Here is a 19,639-nt window from a genome sequence, read left to right on the forward strand (position 1 = left end):
TAGGGGCACCATGAAAACAGAATTTTATAGTTGCCAGGGCTCTTAGAGACCATACGATCATTCTGAAAGGGCAAACTACTACAAAAATTTTACCTTAGCAGTTATCCTGTTTTCTGGGTCGTTCTGAATTGTTTCAACTCCTTGAAGACACCTCTGTTAAAATTGAAACTCGGGCTTCCCTGGTGGCGCAGTGGTTGAGCGTCCGCCTGCCGATGCAGGGGACACGGGTTCGTGCCCCAGTCCGGGAGGATCCCACATGCCGCAGAGCGGCTGGGCCTGTGAGCCATGGCCGCTGAGCCTGCGCGTCCGGTCTGGGAAGGTCCCACATGCCGCGGAGCGGCTGGGCCCGTGAGCCATGGCTGCTGAGCCTGCGCGTCCGGAGCCTGTGCTCCGCGGCCGGAGAGGCCACAGCAGTGAGAGGCCTGAGTACAGAAAAAAAAGAAAAAAAAAAAAAAAAAAGTGAAACTCATGTGTAATCCTCAGGGTGTAGAGTAGTGACTTGTGCACAGAGCTGGTTAATCACAGGACAAGTAATTTTGAGCCAGTGCTCAAAATGATCACATCCAACATATCTCTTATGTAGCAAAGAAAGAAGAAATATAATACATACAACTATGGAGCCATATTAGCACAAAGGCTTCTATCAACCTCACAGGCTTAGTTGCCTGAATGCTGTGGCTAGTTAATGTCTGAATGAAATAAATTTGATAGGGATTATTCAAATCCTTGAAGTTGAAAAGATGTTATGGCATCTAGATTTTTAAACTGGAATTTGAATACCACTTATAAAAGAAGTATGTCTGTACAGTTTTTTTTTTTAATTTCCTAAGATCTGAATATGTTAAGACTTGTCATTACACTGTGAAATGCTTATGATTCATTTGAGCAGAAGCAGCTAGGGATGAGGAGAGGGTGGGAGTGTGAGTGTAACAGTTCTGTATGATGCAGAAAGGGAGATGAAGTAGAAGGGAGGAAGTTTTGGATTCCTTTTTTGAATCAAAAATAGCTTAAATCAAGTAATTTGTTTACTTTTAAAACAGGAAAAAATGACCAAAAATCTGTAGTTTCCTGAATGACACACAAATCCTATTTCAGGAGAATAATTGTCATAATTGCAGGTTACTTTCTTAAAATACCTGAAAAAATTCCTTCCTAAAAGTGTAAGTTCACAAGGATAGAAAAATATATTTACACCACAGGGTGCTCGTACACCAAAGGAATTTGCTCCTTCCACGTAACCTCCACAGTAGCATTTAAAGAACTTATTAGCAAATTTACTGCCTAAATTAGAAATTTGGAAGGGAAAAGGAATTGACATGTAACTTGATTTCACTAGGTATAAAATTCTTTTATTTTCATTCATTATCCAACAAAAATTTATAGAATACGACAAAGACATGGGGCTAGATGCAGGGGGTGTAAGGATGAGCAAGACACAGTCCCTGCCCTCAAAGTCTAGAGGGAGAAACATACACATACTTTCAGACATATACTCAAATATACACATGCTCACACACACAAACAGACCCACATATACCCCCATACACATATATTCACATACATATTCATTGCTCATCACAAACACACCCAACACCCATACACTTTCACATACTCACACACATTCACATATAAACATATTTACACATACACACACACATACATTTGGGAGCTCACAAAGTGGAGACCATGAGTAGAGTATGTTTCCAAGTTACAAAGGGAAGGAGAAAGAAACAACAGTGGCAACAATCCTGTGAGACAGCTATTACAGAAGCTCAGTACGGCTAAGGAGATAGTCATAGTGGAGTTGTTAAATGCTAAGGAACTGGTTTACCAAGATCTAGATTCAAGTTCAGATCCTCCATTACTATCTCTGAGGTCATGTTGTCTCAGTTTTCCTCACTTTTACTTGGGAGCTATCACAGAACTTACCTCAAAGGGTTTATATGAGGTTTAAATGAGATGATACATGTAAACCACTTAGCACAGTGCCTGGCATGTAGTAAGCACTCCATACATATTCAGTTTTTAACTTTTAATGATATCCTTATTATTATCAGTGAAGGTTAGTTATCTGGTAAATTGTGAAGACAGTTCTCCGCTCACCAATCTGTCAGTGAGTGGAGACAAAACATTGTGTATTAAATGAATACTTTACGTGGCCACTGTTTAAACTTAATTTTTAAAGGATTAAAAATTCAAGGAAGGCAAACTATATTTACAGTTAACACAAACATCTAGATATCCCACTGGCCAATGAACTCACAAGTGTAGGTAGTGTGCTACATGAGGGGCAAGTTTTTCGCTAACGTCACAAGGGTCTCTGGCCCAATGAGTGGAGTTTGATAGTAATACTTGCTACAAATGTAAAAAACAAACAAACAAAAAAAACCCATCTAGATATCATGGTCATTATTGGGAAAATCTGAATCTGACTAAATATCATCTCACCTGGTATTATTAAATAATTTCTGTGGTTGTAACTTCATGGAAAAACTATATAAGCTATTATTAACTCCACAATCATTTCACCAAAGTATGTTGAACTTGATCACCTCATTTATACACTACTGACCATGTCATTTGATATTATTCATTGATATGATGAGGCAATTCATAAAATAAGAAATAAAGGTGGCCAGTATACATCTGAAAAGGTGTTACATCACCAACAATCAGAGAATTGTAAATGAGAGATTATTTTGGACTATCTTGGCAAAGTTTAAAAAGATGGATTGGGTGCTATTGAGGGGCTGGTGACACTGGCATTCTCATACCTACATTGTTAGTAGGAGCAGAGATTAGTACAACCTTTCTAGAGGCCAATTTGGCAATACAAGTAAAAACAATTAAAAATATGTTCTTTGATTCAGCAGTTCCACTCCTTGAATTTTATCTTAAAGGAATATAATCAGACAAATACACAAAAATGCTTGTATGTGCATGCTCACTGCAGTGTTGTTTGTGATGACAAAAAATTGGAAACCACCTAAATGCCTGCCAGTAGAGAAATGCTTAAATAAATGATGGTAGAGCTATACACTGGGACTCTATGCAGCTATTAAAAAGATAGATCTATTTGTGTTGACGTGAAAGATGTCCATGATCCATATCAGATACCATTTTTATATTAAAAAGGTATATGCATAGAAAAAAATTTGGTCATCTATAACTTTTTAAAAGCAGCTTTATTGTGGTATAATTTACATACCATACAATTCACCCATTGTAAGTTTACAATCCAATGACTTTTGGTAAATGCGTATAGTTTTGCAAGCATTACCACAATCCAGTTTTAGAACTTTTTTGTTACCATCCAAAGTTCCCACCTGCTCATTAAGGCTTAACTTTTAACAGTGGTTAGGTTGAGGATGAAGTCTGGGAGAGTGAAGGCAGGAGGGGAGAATTATAGACAGCTTCCTAGTTTATCATTTCTGTCTCATTTGAATTAATTTACACCAAGGATATACTATCTTTTCATTGAGAAAACAGTAAAGGTTTTTCTATTTTGAAAAGAACAAAAAAAGGAAACAGACTTATACCCTTTGACCCAAATCTACTTCTGGTAATTTACCCTAAGGAAATAATCAAATATGTGGAAAAGGATCTGTGAACAAATATATTTATCAATGTTTTATCTGAAACAGAGAAAAGTTGTTAAGCAATCTAAATATCTCATGATGGAAGAAAACAATTACTAATCACACTGAAATATGAAAGGTACAGGATGCAAATATTTATATGCAATCTTTATAATTTTATCCATGTAAAAAAAGTTAATGCACAGCCAGAAAGTCCTGTTTGGAAATATAATGAAATCTTTCCAATGGTTATCTCTGGATGGTAGAATGATAGCACTTTTAATTTTTTTGTGCATTTCTTCATTTCCCACAATGAGTATGTATTTTCTTTACATCTGAAGCCAACTACATAAATGATACTAATTAAAAATAGGGTTTCCCTGGTGGCGCAGTGGTTGAGAATCCGCCTGCGGATGCTAGGGGATACGGGTTCATGCCCCGGTCTGGGAAGATCCCACATGCCGCAGAGCGGCTGGGCCCGTGAGCCATGGCCGCTGAGCCTGCGCGTCCGGAGCCTGTGCTCCGCAACGGGAGAGGCCACAACAGTGAGAGGCCCGCGTACCGCAAAAAAAAAAAAAGAAAAGATTAATTATGGTATTGTTTTCACAGGTGTTTCTATTTGTCAAAACATAAAAGTGTATATTTTATTTATTTTTACAATAACTTATTTTCTCATTTTTATTGAAATGTAGTTGATTTACAATGTTGTGTTAGTTTCAGGTGTACAGCAAAGTGATTCAGACCATATATATATATATATATATATTCCTTTTTAGATTCTTTTCCATTATAGGTTATTACAAGATACTGAGTATAGTTACCTAAAAGTATATATTTTAAATATGTACATTTTATTGTATATCAGTTATACCTCAATAAACCTATTAAAATATAGTCTTGAGAAACAAGATCATCATACCCCTCTTACTGCAAGAGGGGTTTTGTTATGCCATTTTGGGGCTGGAGGACAAAATGATTCGGTAGGGGTACTTAGACAGCAAAATGGCCTCTGCTCCAGATAGCATGCATGCATGCATGCATGCATGCATGCATTCATTCATGGAATCTGCCTTCCTATCACATGCCAGGAATGTTGGTAGGTACCTGCATATCATGATGCTTAACCAGCCACTGCCCTGAAAATGCTCCCTCCTAGTGGAGGGGAAGGCGCGGCACCATCTGACAGATTGCAGCCAGCACCCACATTAGGTCGTTTTCCACTAGTGCTGTCCAAGGGGGCCGGAGGCAGATCAGGAAGTGAAGGCCTTAGTAAGTGGTTCAGATGGAGTCACGAAGGGTGACACCAGGATTACGGCTATGGAAGTGGCCAGAAGAAGGTAGATTACCGTCAAGGGAGTGTCGTGGTCATCACTCAAGAAGCGGGCTTAAACAATTTTTATATGTTTATGTCTGTCTTACGTGCACACTTGTAACAACAGCAGGAACTGAAATTGAGCGTTTGCCGGTGCAGGCACCTTGCAAAGGGCTTACATCCATTGCCTCATTTACTCCTCGCCACAACCCCCAGGTCGGGACTTTAAGGACCTTCATTTCACCATGAAGAAACTGAGGCTCGGAGAGGTTAGGCGCCCAAGGTCACAGAGCTCATAAGCTCTGGATCCAAAGCAAACAGCCACCACAGATACTTCCCACTCACTCTGGGGCCCGTTTGAGAACGAAAAGGTCCAGATCGGGACAGCTCAGCTTTCGCTCGCTACGTATTTTCCCAGATCCAGAATGGAGGAAACATCCGCTACCACAACCAACAGGGTCGTACGCAAAGGGGTAACTCCATCAAAGCCGTTGGCTGACAAGAATTTGGGGCTTGGAGGACAAACCCGGAGCAACCGTCAACCAGCTACCAGCTCAAGCACCAACAGCGCACCCCGCGCCGGGGGCAAGCAAGCCTCCTAGGGCCGCCAGCTTGCGGGGCTCAACGCGCGTGCGCGGGGCCAGAGGGGCCACCCCCGCGCGAGTGCGCGGAGAGCCTGGCGCGCGGCCGGGGGAGCGCGCGGGCGCGCTGCGGCGTCGGCGTTGGCGCGCGCTTTAGGCCGAGGCTGCGTGGGCTGGGGAGGGAGCTAGGCGGCGGCGGCGGCGGCGGCAGCGGCTGCGGCAGCGGCGGCGGCTGCGCCCCAGAGCCCAGGGGGACGCGCGGACCTCGCACCGCGGGTGCAGACGGCTGCGGAGGAGACCCCGGGCTCCCGGCCCGGGGCGGGAGAGCTCGGCCAGACGACTGCCCGCCTCAGAGGCCGCCGGCCGCGTCCCTATCCCGGAGTGGCCGACGCCCCTGGAGACTCGCCGTGACACGGGCCTAACCGCGGTGGCCGCGGGCGTCCGGACCACTCGGGCCCGTCGGGCCGGGCCGGTAGAGGGACGAGCGTCCGGGCAGGTGCCGTCCCCCGAGGGCCGGCCGGGGGCCAGGCGCTTAGCCGCGCGGCCCGCGGGCCGGGCTCGGCGGAGGGGCCGCCCGCGCAGCGTCCCCACCCCGCGGGCCGGAGCGGGAGTCGCGCCCCGCCTTCTCCGGAGACTGCCGGGCCGGAGCGGCGGGAGCCCGGACAGCCAGCGCCCGCCGTCGCCCGCCGGGCTCGCGCGGGAGAGCGGGGAGGAGAAACTTTGCCTCTTATTGTTGTTTTTACTCCTTAAGTGTAAGGAACTCTGTTGGGAGGAAGAATGTCCTTCTTCAATTTCCGTAAGATCTTCAAGTTGGGGAGCGAGAAGAAGAAGAAGCAGTACGAACATGTGAAGAGGGACCTAAACCCCGAGGAGTTTTGGGAAATTATAGGAGAATTGGGCGACGGAGCCTTTGGGAAAGTGTACAAGGTAAGAGGGAGAAACGGGAAGTTGCACTTGTGAGATCAAACAGCCCGTGGCCCGAGTGGCACGAGGATTTCTCGCTCCCGCGTCCTGTTCCTGTCTCTTGGACCTTATTCTGACTTCGTAAACGTACGTTGGAACTTTATTTAGGTTATCATCCAAGCAGTAGCTAAGAGGTAGGGTTTAAGGCTGAACAAAATGGGGCCTGGATGTAGTTTAAAGAGTGGTTGCCAAACGGAGGCAAGGTTTACCGTCTGCTCTGTTAAACGTTAAAGGAAATGAGGGTGTTCTTTAATTTAAAGGAGGGGTCTGGATGTGGCCCTCAAGCATTTTCAAATCAGAAACTCATTATACTTTTCAGTGGATTTCTATTTGTGTACTAGCTGTTTGCATTCGTATATATACTTACACTAAAGCAGTTCCCTTTTGGGGTCCAGAGTATATATTTGGTTGTATCTATTGCTCATACATAACCAGTCTCTTGGGGATGAGAGCGAAGTGATTGCTACTTGCAGACTATTCTTGACTTGGTGGCTTGACAGCATACTGTAAAATGGAGTGGAATTTCTGATAGAAAATTTTTGGAAGAAAACCTGCATCTGGTATTAGTTTCTAAATATAATTATAATAAGCATTGACTAGAAGTCAATTTCAGGGCTTAAGAAATTAAAAAAAAACATGCACCTACATATATACACATATTTTTACATACAGATATTCATTTCAGTAGAAAGAGGTTTGCTGTTTCAATAGGAAGGCATGGGTTAACTGTTTACTGTCTTGTAAGGAGTATATGAATGATGTCATCAGAATATTTTAATCCTGAAGGGTGAGGATTTTATGAGACAGTTTAAGGGGAAGGACCTACAGGGTTGCCTAGAAGTGAAAATATAAATAACTTAAGTTTATACAGGACTCTGCAGTTTTTAAAGTACTTTCACATAATTTGGCCCCCATGAGAGAGTTCTGCGAGATATGCAGGTCGGTAGTATCTACATTTCATAGATGAGGACACTGAGACTCAAATTGTTCACATTCACACTAGTCACAGCCTAGATTTGATCTCAAGTCTTCTGACCCCATATTTACTGTTACTTTTTTTCTTTTAACTTTAATGTCTATTGGTAGAAGTGATAGCATTTTTCCTTCTTTCTAAGCATCATCACACTGTCTGCCTTTGCCCTGCCTCTAATGCATCTCACAGCCCCTCATTCTTAGTCTGGAATATCTACTCTTTTCTGTGTGCTTTCAAAACACATTGTTCACCTTGCTTACTATGGCACTTGTCACATGTTAATGTATTTATGTTTTTATGATAAGACTAGGGGCCAAAATTATATACATTTGGGTTAATTCTATTGCCTTAGCACATAGTGCATTTCTCTTTATATTTGTGGAAATGAAGGAATGTGTGTTACCTGCTTGTGAGCGCTACTGAAGCTACTATGTGCTGTGAAAGTTGACAAAGTCAACTTCAGTGCCTAATGTGGAGGGTAGACTATGGATTTCAACAAGAGCTTACAGTATAGAATGTATGGTAGACAGGGCTTTTAGTGCAGTGGGAAGATCACTCCTGGGAGTTAAGAATTGTGTTTTATTGCTGGTTGTCACAAACCAGCTTCGAGATCTTCGAGAAATATAATGTCTTTGGACCTCCTTTTTCTGAGGTGGGAAATCATAGATTTCCCTAAATGTTTAGATTCTTTTACCCATTAATGTTCTGTGAGTATGCAGTTATCTAGGAAAGGCAAAAATAAATCCTCAAGGCATCTGGGATCTGGTAGTTAGAAGGCAGTAGGTGATTATGGGCAGTTTTCATGGTATAAATGTTTTATTGAACAGGAACAGTGTAATATTAAGACACTGGCTCCAGAGTTGGACTATATCTTGGCTCCCTCAATAGCAGCCTGTGACCTTGGACAAGTTACTTAATCGTTCCATGTCTCATTTTTCTCATCAGTAAGACCTACTCCTTAGTGTGTGAGAATTAAAGGAGATAAAAAATGTAAGACACAAAAAAGGGCTCAGAAAATGGCAGAAAATTACTGTTGTTACATTTACAGCTCGGAAACAAAATATGGGATGGGACAGGAAAAGGGACCTACGAAGATAGTAAACCATTTTCTGGCACAGGCAGATTGTGTGGACATGCTAATGCTATGTGATTTAATTCTTTAATGACTCTGCAAAGTGAATGTATCCTCCTATAGTGGGACACCAATTGAAAAAATTTTGAAAAACAAGAGACTTACTCCATGTAGTTGAACACTATAAGATTGTGTCAAGGATAATTTTTGTGGGCTTGATTATCTATTTTAGTGTGATACTTGAAGAGTGTGAGTTCTTTGCATCTTTTCTTTTCATCTTTCATTTTTTTATGCTTTCAAGGAGTAAGCTCTGAGATTTTTTTAAAAAGAAAATTTTAAATTTAAACTTATCTGACCTGTTCTGCCTTTTTTGTAACCTTTTTTTATTGTACAAGATTCTCTAGGAATTTTAAATGTATAGACTTCTGTGTAAGAGAAAAAGCTTTGATAGCTTTTGTTTGTTTGTTTGTTTTGTTTTTCTTTTTTTTTTTTTTTTTGCGGTTTGTGGGCCTCTCACTGTCGTGGCCTCTCCCGTTGTGGAGCACAGGCTCCGGACGCGCAGGCTCAGCGGCCATGGCGCACGGGCCCAGCCGCTCCGCGGCATGTGGGATCTTCCCGGACCGGGGCACGAACCCGTGTCCCCTGCATCGGCAGGCGGACTCTCAACCACTGCGCCACCAGGGAAGCCCTGATAGCTTTTTTTACAATTGTATGTAATAGAAAACTATTTCTGAAGTTGATTCCAACTGTCATTTGCTTATGGAAATTAGTAACTGTTACAAAGGTTAAATTTCTAAATAGGCAATCATTTTTCCGTCATATTGTTGTATGCCCTGCACTCAGTCCTGCACTATACAACTCTGTAACAGTTACTCTCTTGCCTGAAAGATCTTCCCAATTTTAAATTTATTTTCTCTTTTTAATAGTATTATTTGACACATAAATGAAGATATGTAGTATCCCTCACAATTTTTTATGTTTAGATTTCTGTTGCTTTTAACAGAAAAAAAAAAAAAGGAATGACATGAAATGATCTGTTGAATTGAAGCTGAACTATTGACTGTGTGCTGGATGAAAGTGATTCTTTTTATGTCCCTGATGGGCATGCACTTTTTTTAAAAAAAAAGTAGTGAAATATATAATCTTTGTATTGAAAAGTACAAAACATACATGTACTATTTAGCAAACAATAGTAAAGTGAACTCATATTAACAACCATCAGAGTAAAGGAATTCTGCCAGTACCCCAGAATCCTTCCCACCTCCTTTCTGAATTACTTCCTCTCTCCCCCTAAAAGAAACCGCTATCCTATCTGTACGTTTTTCATTTCCTTCCTTTCTTCATAGTTTACTATCTAGGAGTGTATAACTAAACATGATAACTTTAGTTTTGTATGTATTGAGTGTATTTTGTGTCTTGCCTCTTTTGAAATCAGCATTATGTTTGTGAGGTTTGTCTTTGTTATCGCTAAAGCGGTATGTAGTTAATTGTTGCATAGAATTCCAATATATGGTTACATCACCAATTATTTACCATTGTACTGTTAATGGATATATCAGTTGTTTCCAGTGTTTGGCTTTTATACACAGTACTGGTGCATATATGTATGAGTTTCACTAAGACTCAGGAGTAGAATTGCTGGGTTATAGGGTAGTGTATCTTTAATTTTACTAGATGATGCCATACTATACCAGTTTACACTCCCACCAGCAGCGTATGATAATTTCCTTGCTCTGCATTCTCTCCAACATTTGATATTGTCAGAATTTTTAAGTTTTGACAATCTGATGTTATAGTTTTCCTTGTGCTTTTAATACATCTTTCTCTGACTGCTAATAAGTGATTCTTTCCATAGGTTTATGAGTAATTGGAATTTCTTCTTTTGTGTTCAGGTTTCTTGTTCATGTTCCTCTTGGATGTCTTTTCCTTGTTTATTTGTAGTGTATTCTGGATTTTAACCATTTGCTGGTTATGGTTATTGCAGATACATTTTCATTCTGTGCCTGTCTTTTCATTTTCTTTATGGTGTCTTTTTATGAACAGGAAGTTCTTGACTTTAATATACTCCAACTTTGTTTTTTCTTTTTCAGTTAATGCTTTCTGTATTGTATTTGAGAAATTCTTTCCTGGAGTGTCCTTCCAGTTGTTGGATGGGATGCTGCCTGATTGATGAATCACCTAATAAAGCTAATTAGATCTTTGGAAAAAAAAAAAAAGAAAGGCTTTCCTAACCTGAGATCATGGAGATAATCCCCTATTTTATCTTCTAAGAGCTTTATGATTTTGCCTTTAACATTTAGGTCTACAACCCTAAATGTTAAAATAGATTTTTGCAAATGGTATGATATAGGGGTCCAATTTCATTTTTTTCTCCGATGGATACACAATTGTCCCAAGACTCATCACTGGGGGAAACTGTTCTTCCACTGCTCTGCAGTGCTGTCTGCAACATGTGTCTGTTTCTGTGATCTCTAGTCTCTTCATTGATCTATGAGTCTATTCCTTTGTCAGTATCCTGCTGTCTTAATTAGGAAAGCATTGAAACAAATCTCTGCTAGAGAAAGACTTCCCCTTGTTCTTATTCAGCAGTGTCTAGTATATTCTTGGCCTTTAGTGCTTTCATGTACATTTTAGAATTAGCGTAATTGAGTTCCACAAAAAAACCTGTTGTGCCTTTTTGAAGGGGTTTTATTGAATTTATATTTAGATCAACTTTGGAAAAATTAACGTCTCCCTGATACTGAGTCTTCCTACCTATGCATATGTTTTATCTCTAGGTCTTTTTTTAAATATCTCTCAATAATGGCTTATAATTTTCCTCCCCAGAAGTCTTAGGAGCTCAGACTACTTCGAGAGTCTCTTAAATGCTTTGTTTTTCCTATTGGAATTTCTTCCTTATTTTGGTTATGTACAGCCTTCAGTAGTCTTCTGAGAAAGGATGAATGGAAGGTTTGGTTTTTAAGACCAGGCCTGTCTGAATATGTCTGTATTATAATGTCATACTTGATGTATAGTTTGGTCGTAGAATTCTAGGTCAAAAATACATTTTTGAACTAGCGTTGGTGAGGACAAAGAGCAATTGAGAAAATCCCCATCCCTTACTTATGGCCAGTCTTCCAAAGTGATTGTATGAATTTATACCCCCATAAGTAAGGGATGGGGATTTTCTCAATTGCTCTTTGTCCTCATCAACACTTGCTATTGTTATTAATACTGTTATTAATATTTTATGTTAGCCATTCTGGTGAGTGTGAAGTGGTTTTATTTACATTTTCCTTATGACTAAAAAAATTGAGTCATGTGCCTATCGAATATTTGGGTATTTTCTTTTTTGTGGAAATTTCCTGTTTGCCCATTTTAAAAAAATAGCTGTATTGAGGTATAATTTATATAACTCAGAATTCACCTATTTTATGTTTATAACTTGATGAGTTTTAATAACTTTGTACAGTTGTGCAACCATCGCTACAATCTAGCTTTAGAATCCGCTTTTGACCACCTGAAGTTCCCTTGTGCCTATTTACAGTCAATTCCTGTTCCTGCTGGGGTTTTCTTTGTCTGATTACTAATGCGGTTGAGTTCCTTTTTATATACTTATTGGCCATTTGGATTTCTTCTTTTCTGAAGTGCTTGTTAAAGTCTTTTGGATTCTTTTTCTTTTTCTCACTGATTTATGGGAGTCTATATATTCTGTTAACTAATCCTCTCAAGTTATATATGATGCACATTATTTTCTCTTGCTTTGTAGTTTGTCTTTTCTTTCTCTTTATGATATCCTTCTTTTGTATAGACATTTCAGATTTTAATGTAATTCAGCTTATTAACTTTTTATACTTAGTGCTTTTTGTCTTAAAGTTTCCTTACCCAGGGTGATGAAGATGTCCTCCTCTGTTATGTTCTTAAAGTTTTATGGTGTTGCCCTCTTCCTATACATTAGGTCTGTAATTAAACTAATGTTGGTTTTTGTCTATAGTGTGAAGTAGGGGTCCAGTTTCATTTTTTCTGTGTAGATACCCAGTTGTCTCAACACAATTTACCGAAAAGACCACCCTTTCCCTATTGCTTTGCAGTGCCTCCATCATATGTCAAATGTCCATATACACATGGTATATTTCTATGAATTTCCTATTTCTTTAGGATAAATTCCTAGAAGTAGAATTGTTAGGGCAAAATACGTGAGCATTTATTAATGTTTACTGTGAAATTACTCTAGAAAGGTTTATAAATTAATTTTTAAATTAATTTTTAATTATATTGTAAGATGTTATGGAAAAACCTGAATGAACTTTTTGGCCAATCCAATACAAATAATTAAAGAACTTCTATTTATTGGGAAAATTAACTTGTTAGAGATTGAAATTAGTTTCTTTGACCATTACTCTAATTATTGTTCCTTCTCTTCTCTCCATAAATGTAACTATTATCATCGGTTTCTTTTTCTGTTTGTTTTGTTTTTTGGGTTTTTTTTTGGCCGTGCTGCGCAGCTTGAGGGATGTCAGTTCTCTGATCAGGAATTGAACCCAGGCTACGGCAGTGAAAACGCTGAATCCTGTCCTCTGGACCACCAGGGAACTCCCCATCATCAGTTTCATGTATATGTTTCTAGATGTTTTTCTGTGTACTTACGTATATATACATGGGTTATACCTATTGAAACAACCCAACAATGGTCTGTTTCTGTGCCTTTGTTCCTTGACCTTTTTCAATGTTAGTTTTTATCCTTTTAAAAAAGTATTTGCTTTTTCAGTAGACAAAAGGAGTATCTGTTTATTTCATTTTCCATTTCTCTCATTTTTAAAGAGATTGCCGTTTAAAAATTAATTGAATTATTCATATTCTAATAGAGTTGTTTTCTTGTTGATTTGAAAGTACTTTTTATGTACTATGAAAATGAGCACTTTATAATAATGGTGCAGTTATTTTAGTTACTTTAGTTTATGCTGCTTTTTTGATATAAAGACATATAACGTTCTTTATTCTACAAAATCTGTCAATGTGTTACTTTGCTTTTTTTTCTTCACTTTCATGCTTAGAAAAGCCTTCCCTACCCAGAAATTAGATAAATATTTATCTATATTTTCTTCTAAACTTCTTAATAGTTCAGTTATGAAGAATTTTAATTTTAATTCATCTGGAATATAATTTTTTTCTATGGATTGATATGGCGCTCTATTCTACCCTAAAAAAACCAAAAATATATTTTCTCTATTTCTAGAAATGTAAATACTATTATTTTGAAAATATAGCAAAGTATAAAGAAGAATATATAAAAATAATTCTACCTTTTAGATAACCTGTTAATTTAAAAGAACTCAAGGATATACTCATGTGGTTAGAAACTTGAACAATACAAAAAATGATAAAATTGAAAAATGAAAGCCTTCCCCGCCAGTCATTTTTCCTGAATTTAGCCACTATAATAATATCTGTGTATCTTTTCAGGTAAAGTTTTATGCCTGTATGAGCATATATACAAATGCTTGTTTGTAAAACTGAAAATATATCAACACATGCACGTTAGTATATACAGGTGAACTTAACTGCCTGTCAAATTGATAGCATAATCATACTGGAAAAGTGCTTCAAATGATGTTTTTAATTAATTAATTAATTTTTGGCTGCGTTGGGTCTTCATTACAGTACGTGGGCTTCTCATTGTGGTGGCTTATCTTGTTGTGGAGCACAGGCTCTAGGTGCGTGGGCTTCAGTAGTTGTGGCACGCAGGCTCAATAGTTGTGGCTCGTGGGCTCTAGAGTGCAGGCTCAGTAGTTGTGGTACATGGGCTTAGTTGCTCTGTGGCACGTGGGATCTTCCTGGACGAGGGCTCGAACCCGTGTTCCCTGCATTGGCAGGCGGATTCTTAACCACCGCGCCACCAGGGAAGTCCCAAATGATTTTTGAATAGAGTGCTCTGACTAGTGGGATATATTTAAAGGATAAAAAGAACAGCAAAGAATGCTTGAACTTTATTAAATAGGTTTGTTACTAGTAGTGATACTAATGTTATAATTCTGAAAATACTTTATATGTACTATAGGATAGAGCAAATTAATTATTATAGTGCTGTTTTCGGAACTAGGGTTGTAACTCGGAGAAAGGGGTTATAAGCATGAAATGTAAGGAGGAACCCTGTGACATTGATTTTTGAACTGGAGGTTTTAGTTTGAACTCGTGATAAAACATGCACTCATGCCCCCAACACACACACACACACACACACACACACACACACACACACACACACACACACACACACACTACATATATACATATTCCTGTTTTCCACTGAAAAGGCCTAGAAGTAATGATAACTAGTACTCCTAGCTCTTGGTTTCTAAATACCATTCCCCACTAAAAGGAGCCAGGGCTCGTTGAAAAGTCTGATCCAGGTCTGGGCTAGAGAAGTACAAAAGTGATAAAAATTGAAAAGTAAAAGCCTCCCCACTACTCGTTTTTTCCCAAAGGAGCCTGGATATCTTGGACCAGAAAGCAAAGATATGCTCAGAAATTAATGGGGACATGCCCAAAGAATACCGGTTAGTTTTGAGCAACAAAAATATCAACAAAATAGTAGCCTAATAGAGGAATGCTAGTTGGTTAATATATAAAGATTGATAAAATTAGAAAAACCACTATTTTGCAACCACACTATAATAATTCAGGCAAAAATTATTGATGGATGCTAAAAAAATCATTGTGTGGAAGGCTGTGGAAGAACATGGTTTCACCCCGTAAGTATCGTAAGTAAGTATCACCCAGTAAATGTACCTTTTTGGTAGAGAGAGCTGATGGATACCATCTTAATCAAGTGATCAAACCTGGGGTTAATCAACAGTAACAGGAGGAAATGTATTTTCTGATGTAATTCAGTGGGAACTGTATATAATCACCAAATGTAGTATTTTTGTTAAAGATATTTAACCTGAATCTGATAATGAGGAAACAATCAGACAAATCCATGGTTTGAACTTTTAAAAATGTAAGCAATAAAGGAGTTTTTTTTTTTAGATATTTGAGAAATTTGAATATGGAGTATATATTAGATATTGTATCAATGTTAAATTCTTTGGGTATGTTAATTATATTGTGGTTATATGTGAAGTGCAGCTTACTTTGCAAGTGGCATAGTAAAAAAGAAATGCATGTGTGTGTGTGTTAGTATATACATATCTATACACATACATACATATCTTTTACATATATATGTAAAAGATATGTATGTGGATCTTGTGTGCGTGTATTGAGAGTGAGAAAAGCAAATATAACAAAATGTTAATCGGTGACTCTGGGTGAGGGGTGTATGGGTGTTCACTGTCTGTTCACTCAACTTCTCTGTAGGTTTGAATTTTTCAAAATAAAAAAGTAAGGGGTCATATTTTAAAATACTCTTCTACACATTGCTTTATTTCACTTAACAGTTCTCCTTTTCACATTTTTTCCCTCCCTCTATATAGTCATCATTTTTCTCTTTCTCTTTTTCTATGAAAGGAGAAAGAAAGTCTCCTTTCAGAGTAGGCAACTACTTCTGTACTATTACTAAAGTTATTTGGTGTTTATTAAATACCGCATTATGTTTTGTACTCAATACCACATGAAGTCCAAATTCCTAGCATGTATACATTTATGTTTTAAAAGAGGTAACTGAAACTTTGGATTGCAAAAATAGCTTTAACGTGCTGGCTTTTCTTTTTTCCTTCTTTGTAAAAATCTTAGTATTTGTGTGGAATAACTTACCTTGACAGCAGCATGTTCTGGTCCTTTTATAATTTAACGTTGAGAATGGTTGTGTGGCAATGACCTTCCTTACCATCTAAAAGCCTTTATTTTTCTTGAGTTAATGTCCAGAAGTAGTACATCTTTGTCGTATTTTTAAATATTTTTTTGAAATTGTCTTTTCGTGTTCTCACTTTTTCATCTTTTCAACTACATAGCCTATGCAAATTTCCACAGCTTATCTTTCACACAATTGTCAATAATGTTTCAGTTTATTCAGGCTGCTCCGAGTCAGCAAGTCCTTGAAATAAGTGGGAAAACTGTGTGATCTGAGAATTGGTAAAACATTTTGGAAACTGCAGATTTAGCCAACATTAACTTATTACTGACATTTTGCTGTTGGTATCTTGACCGGCAGTAACTCAGTTTTCAATAAATAACCAGAACAATATAAATAAAATAGTGTTTGGGAATATAAAGAGAATATAGAGTATATTCCTTTCTCTTCTGCAGAATTCAGGAAATGAGATGAAAATTCTTTTTTAAAAAAAAATTTATTTATTTGGCGATGCCAAGCGGCATGTGGGATCTTAGCTCCCCAGCCAGGGATGAACTCATGGTCCCTGCAGTGGAAGCGCAGAGTCCTAACCACTGGACTGCCAGGAAATTCCCCGAAAAATGCTTTTTTAAAAAGCATTTCTGTAATATTTCCCAGATGGGAAGAGTATAGTTGATCCTCATTATTTGCGGATTCTGTATTTGTGAATTTGTCTACTTGCTAAAATCTGTTTGTAGTCCCCAAGTCTCTACATGCATTACTTTCACAGTCATTTGTGTACGTGTGCAAAGCTATGTAAAATGTGAGTCCCTAGACCCACACATTACATGCTGAGATTGAACTAGGTGATGCTACGTCTTCTTGTCTCAGCTCTCATACAGAGATTTCCAAAGGATGGAGACAGTAGAGAGCAATGTAGTGAAGTGCAAGAAGCTCCTGCTTTGGGACGAGTTGGATGGGGTTTGAATCCCAGCTCTGGCACCTGTTAATTGGGGCAGCCACCTAACATTTCTGACCCTCATTTTCTCTTTTGTAAAACAAAGAAAATAGAATCTACCAGGATGGGTTGTTTTTGAGATTGAAGATTATAATCTATGTGAGGAGGGGTGTGTGTGTGTATTTCTTTTAGGAGCAGTGGTTCAGTATTCACTAATTCAGGATTTGTAGTGACCTATATAGAACATAACTAGCACAAATAATGGAAAGCAACTGTATATCTTTGCCAAGTGATGTTGAGTAATTTTATTCTCATTTGATATTCACACTCATTCCTAGCAAAATCGTATCAGGGCTCTGAGAAGATCACCAGAATTAGCATATAATGTAAAACAGGTAGCAACAATAGCTAAACAATCTAAAACTATCTGCTTTCTCTAGTGCTATTCTTTTTTTTTTTCCCTCACTTAACTGCTCTTTGGAACTTTGAATGTTTATTAATCAATATTTGTTTTTAATTTTTTTAACTTTTTACTTTATGTTTGAGTATAGCTGATTAACAATGTTGTGATAGTTTCAGGTGCACAGCAAAGGGACTCAGCTATACATATACATGCATCTCTTCTCCCCCAGACTCCCCTCCCATCCAGGCTGCCACATAACATTGAGCAGAGTTCTCTGTGCTATACAGTAGGTCCTTGTTGGTTATCTATTTTATTTCTTTATTTTTAAATGCACAGATGTTTTTAAAAGTTTTATTTATTATTTATTTTATTTTTGTCTACGTTGAGTCTTTGTTGCTGTGCACAGGCTTTTCTCTAGTTGCAGAGAGCGGGGGCTACTCTCCGTTGCGGTGCGCAGGCTTCGCATTGCAGCGGCTTCTCTCGTTGCTGAGCATGGGCTCTAGAGTGCAGGCTCAGTAGTTGTAGCGCACGGGCTTAGTTGCTCTGTGGCATGTGGGATCTTCCCGGACCAGGGCTCGAACCCGTGTCCCCTGCATTGGCAGGCGGATTCTTAACCACTGTGCCACCAGGGAAGCCCCAAGAATAGCTCAGTCTGCCTTTAAGGGGCTTGTTGAAAGCCAACTAACAGCTGGAGGTGCCGGGGAATGAACCTGGGGCCTGGTACATGCATGTACATGTTGATCCCAAACTCCGTGACTATCCCTTCCCCCCATCCTTCCCAGTATGAGTTTGTTTCTGTTTTGTAAATAAGTTCATTTGTATCATTTCTTTTTAGATTCTGCATAACCAAATATTTAATACTACTCTGTGTCTTAGTTCTCCCATCTATAATCCTCATCTGTTTTAGAAGGATTATGCCACTTATTAAATTCGTGTCTTTCAGCTCCAGACACCCCCTTCTATGGCTCTACTTTGTGATGCTGTTCTAAGATTTTGCAAATCACATTTCTGACTTGCCAGCTGCTCACTTTTAGGTTTCAGAAGTATGGAGCACTAAAGGGAGGCTGCAAGGAGGAGGAGGAAGAAAGAACCTACACCTTTCTCTTTGTTTCCTGTGGGCTCCCTGTCTGCTTTCCTGTTACTTTGACCATCATCCTAGTGGAAATTCTTCACTCCAGCAACAGTAGTCCTGAATTCAGTTTGTAGTTTTTCCAGCACTCACAGAGCCAGCCTCATCACAGCCCTTACTAACACCAGCTCCAGTTGGCTAGTCTCCTCTTCTTCAAAAGGTACCCTAGCCCCACAAGATCCTCTTCCAAGTTCAGAGCTGCCAGCAGCAGCTGAGCAGAGCAGCACTCTCTCCTCAGGGAGCTCAGTTTCAGCTCTGCAGAATCTTTCCTCCAGGTTTCTGAGTTTTAGTTATTCCAGTCTCTTTCCTTGGCTCCTGTGATTCGTGAAGATAAAAACATAGTGATTTTTAAGTGATCACAACTGATCTCTGAAAACTGTTTATATATTTAAGTTATGTCTCCTTTAAATTAATATCTGAGTATTTGTTATTTCATTCTTGTTTTTATTAACATTTGTTTAGTTATAATTACATCTTTATGTGAAGAATTTTCATGCTTTAGGTGGTAGATGAGACTGGTTTTTTTAAAATAAATTTATTTATTTATTCATTTTTGGCTGCATTGGGTCTTCGTTGCTGTGCACGGGCTTTCTCTAGTTGCGGCGAGCGGAGGCTACTCTTCGTTGAAGTGTGCGGGCTTCTCATTGCTGTGGCTTCTCTTGTTGCGGAGCACGGGCTCTAGGCGCCAGGCTTCAGTAGTTGTGGCTCAGGGGCTCAGTAGTTGTGGCTCGTGGGCTCTAGAGCGCAGGCTCAGTAGTTGTGGCGCACGGGCTTAGTTGCTCTGTGGCATGTGGGATCTTCCTGGACCAGGGTTCGAACCCTGGTCCCCCGCACTGGAAGGCGGATTCTTAACCACTGAGCCACCAGGGAAGTCCCGAGACTGTTTCTTTTTAACACTTTATTTGCATTATGTTTGTTGA

The 19,639-nt window shown here is 39.1% G+C and overlaps 1 protein-coding gene across 2 annotated transcripts in view; it reads left to right on the forward strand.

Annotated features, from left to right (window-relative positions):
- Positions 1 to 6,069: 6,069 nt before the first annotated feature.
- The window catches only part of SLK (STE20 like kinase), a 56,770-nt gene continuing 43,200 nt past the window's right edge, over positions 6,070 to 19,639 (forward strand). For both annotated transcript variants that reach the window (XM_082672931.1, XM_082672932.1), the window contains exon 1: positions 6,070 to 6,398. In XM_082672931.1, coding sequence (XP_082529057.1) covers positions 6,249 to 6,398 — 150 coding nt within the window. In that variant the 5' untranslated portion in view covers positions 6,070 to 6,248. The remainder of the gene's footprint in view (positions 6,399 to 19,639) is intronic.

The sequence above is a fragment of the Grampus griseus genome (assembly GCF_964374135.1).
Source record: "Grampus griseus genome assembly, chromosome: 16".
Classification (NCBI taxonomy): domain Eukaryota; kingdom Metazoa; phylum Chordata; class Mammalia; order Artiodactyla; family Delphinidae; genus Grampus; species Grampus griseus.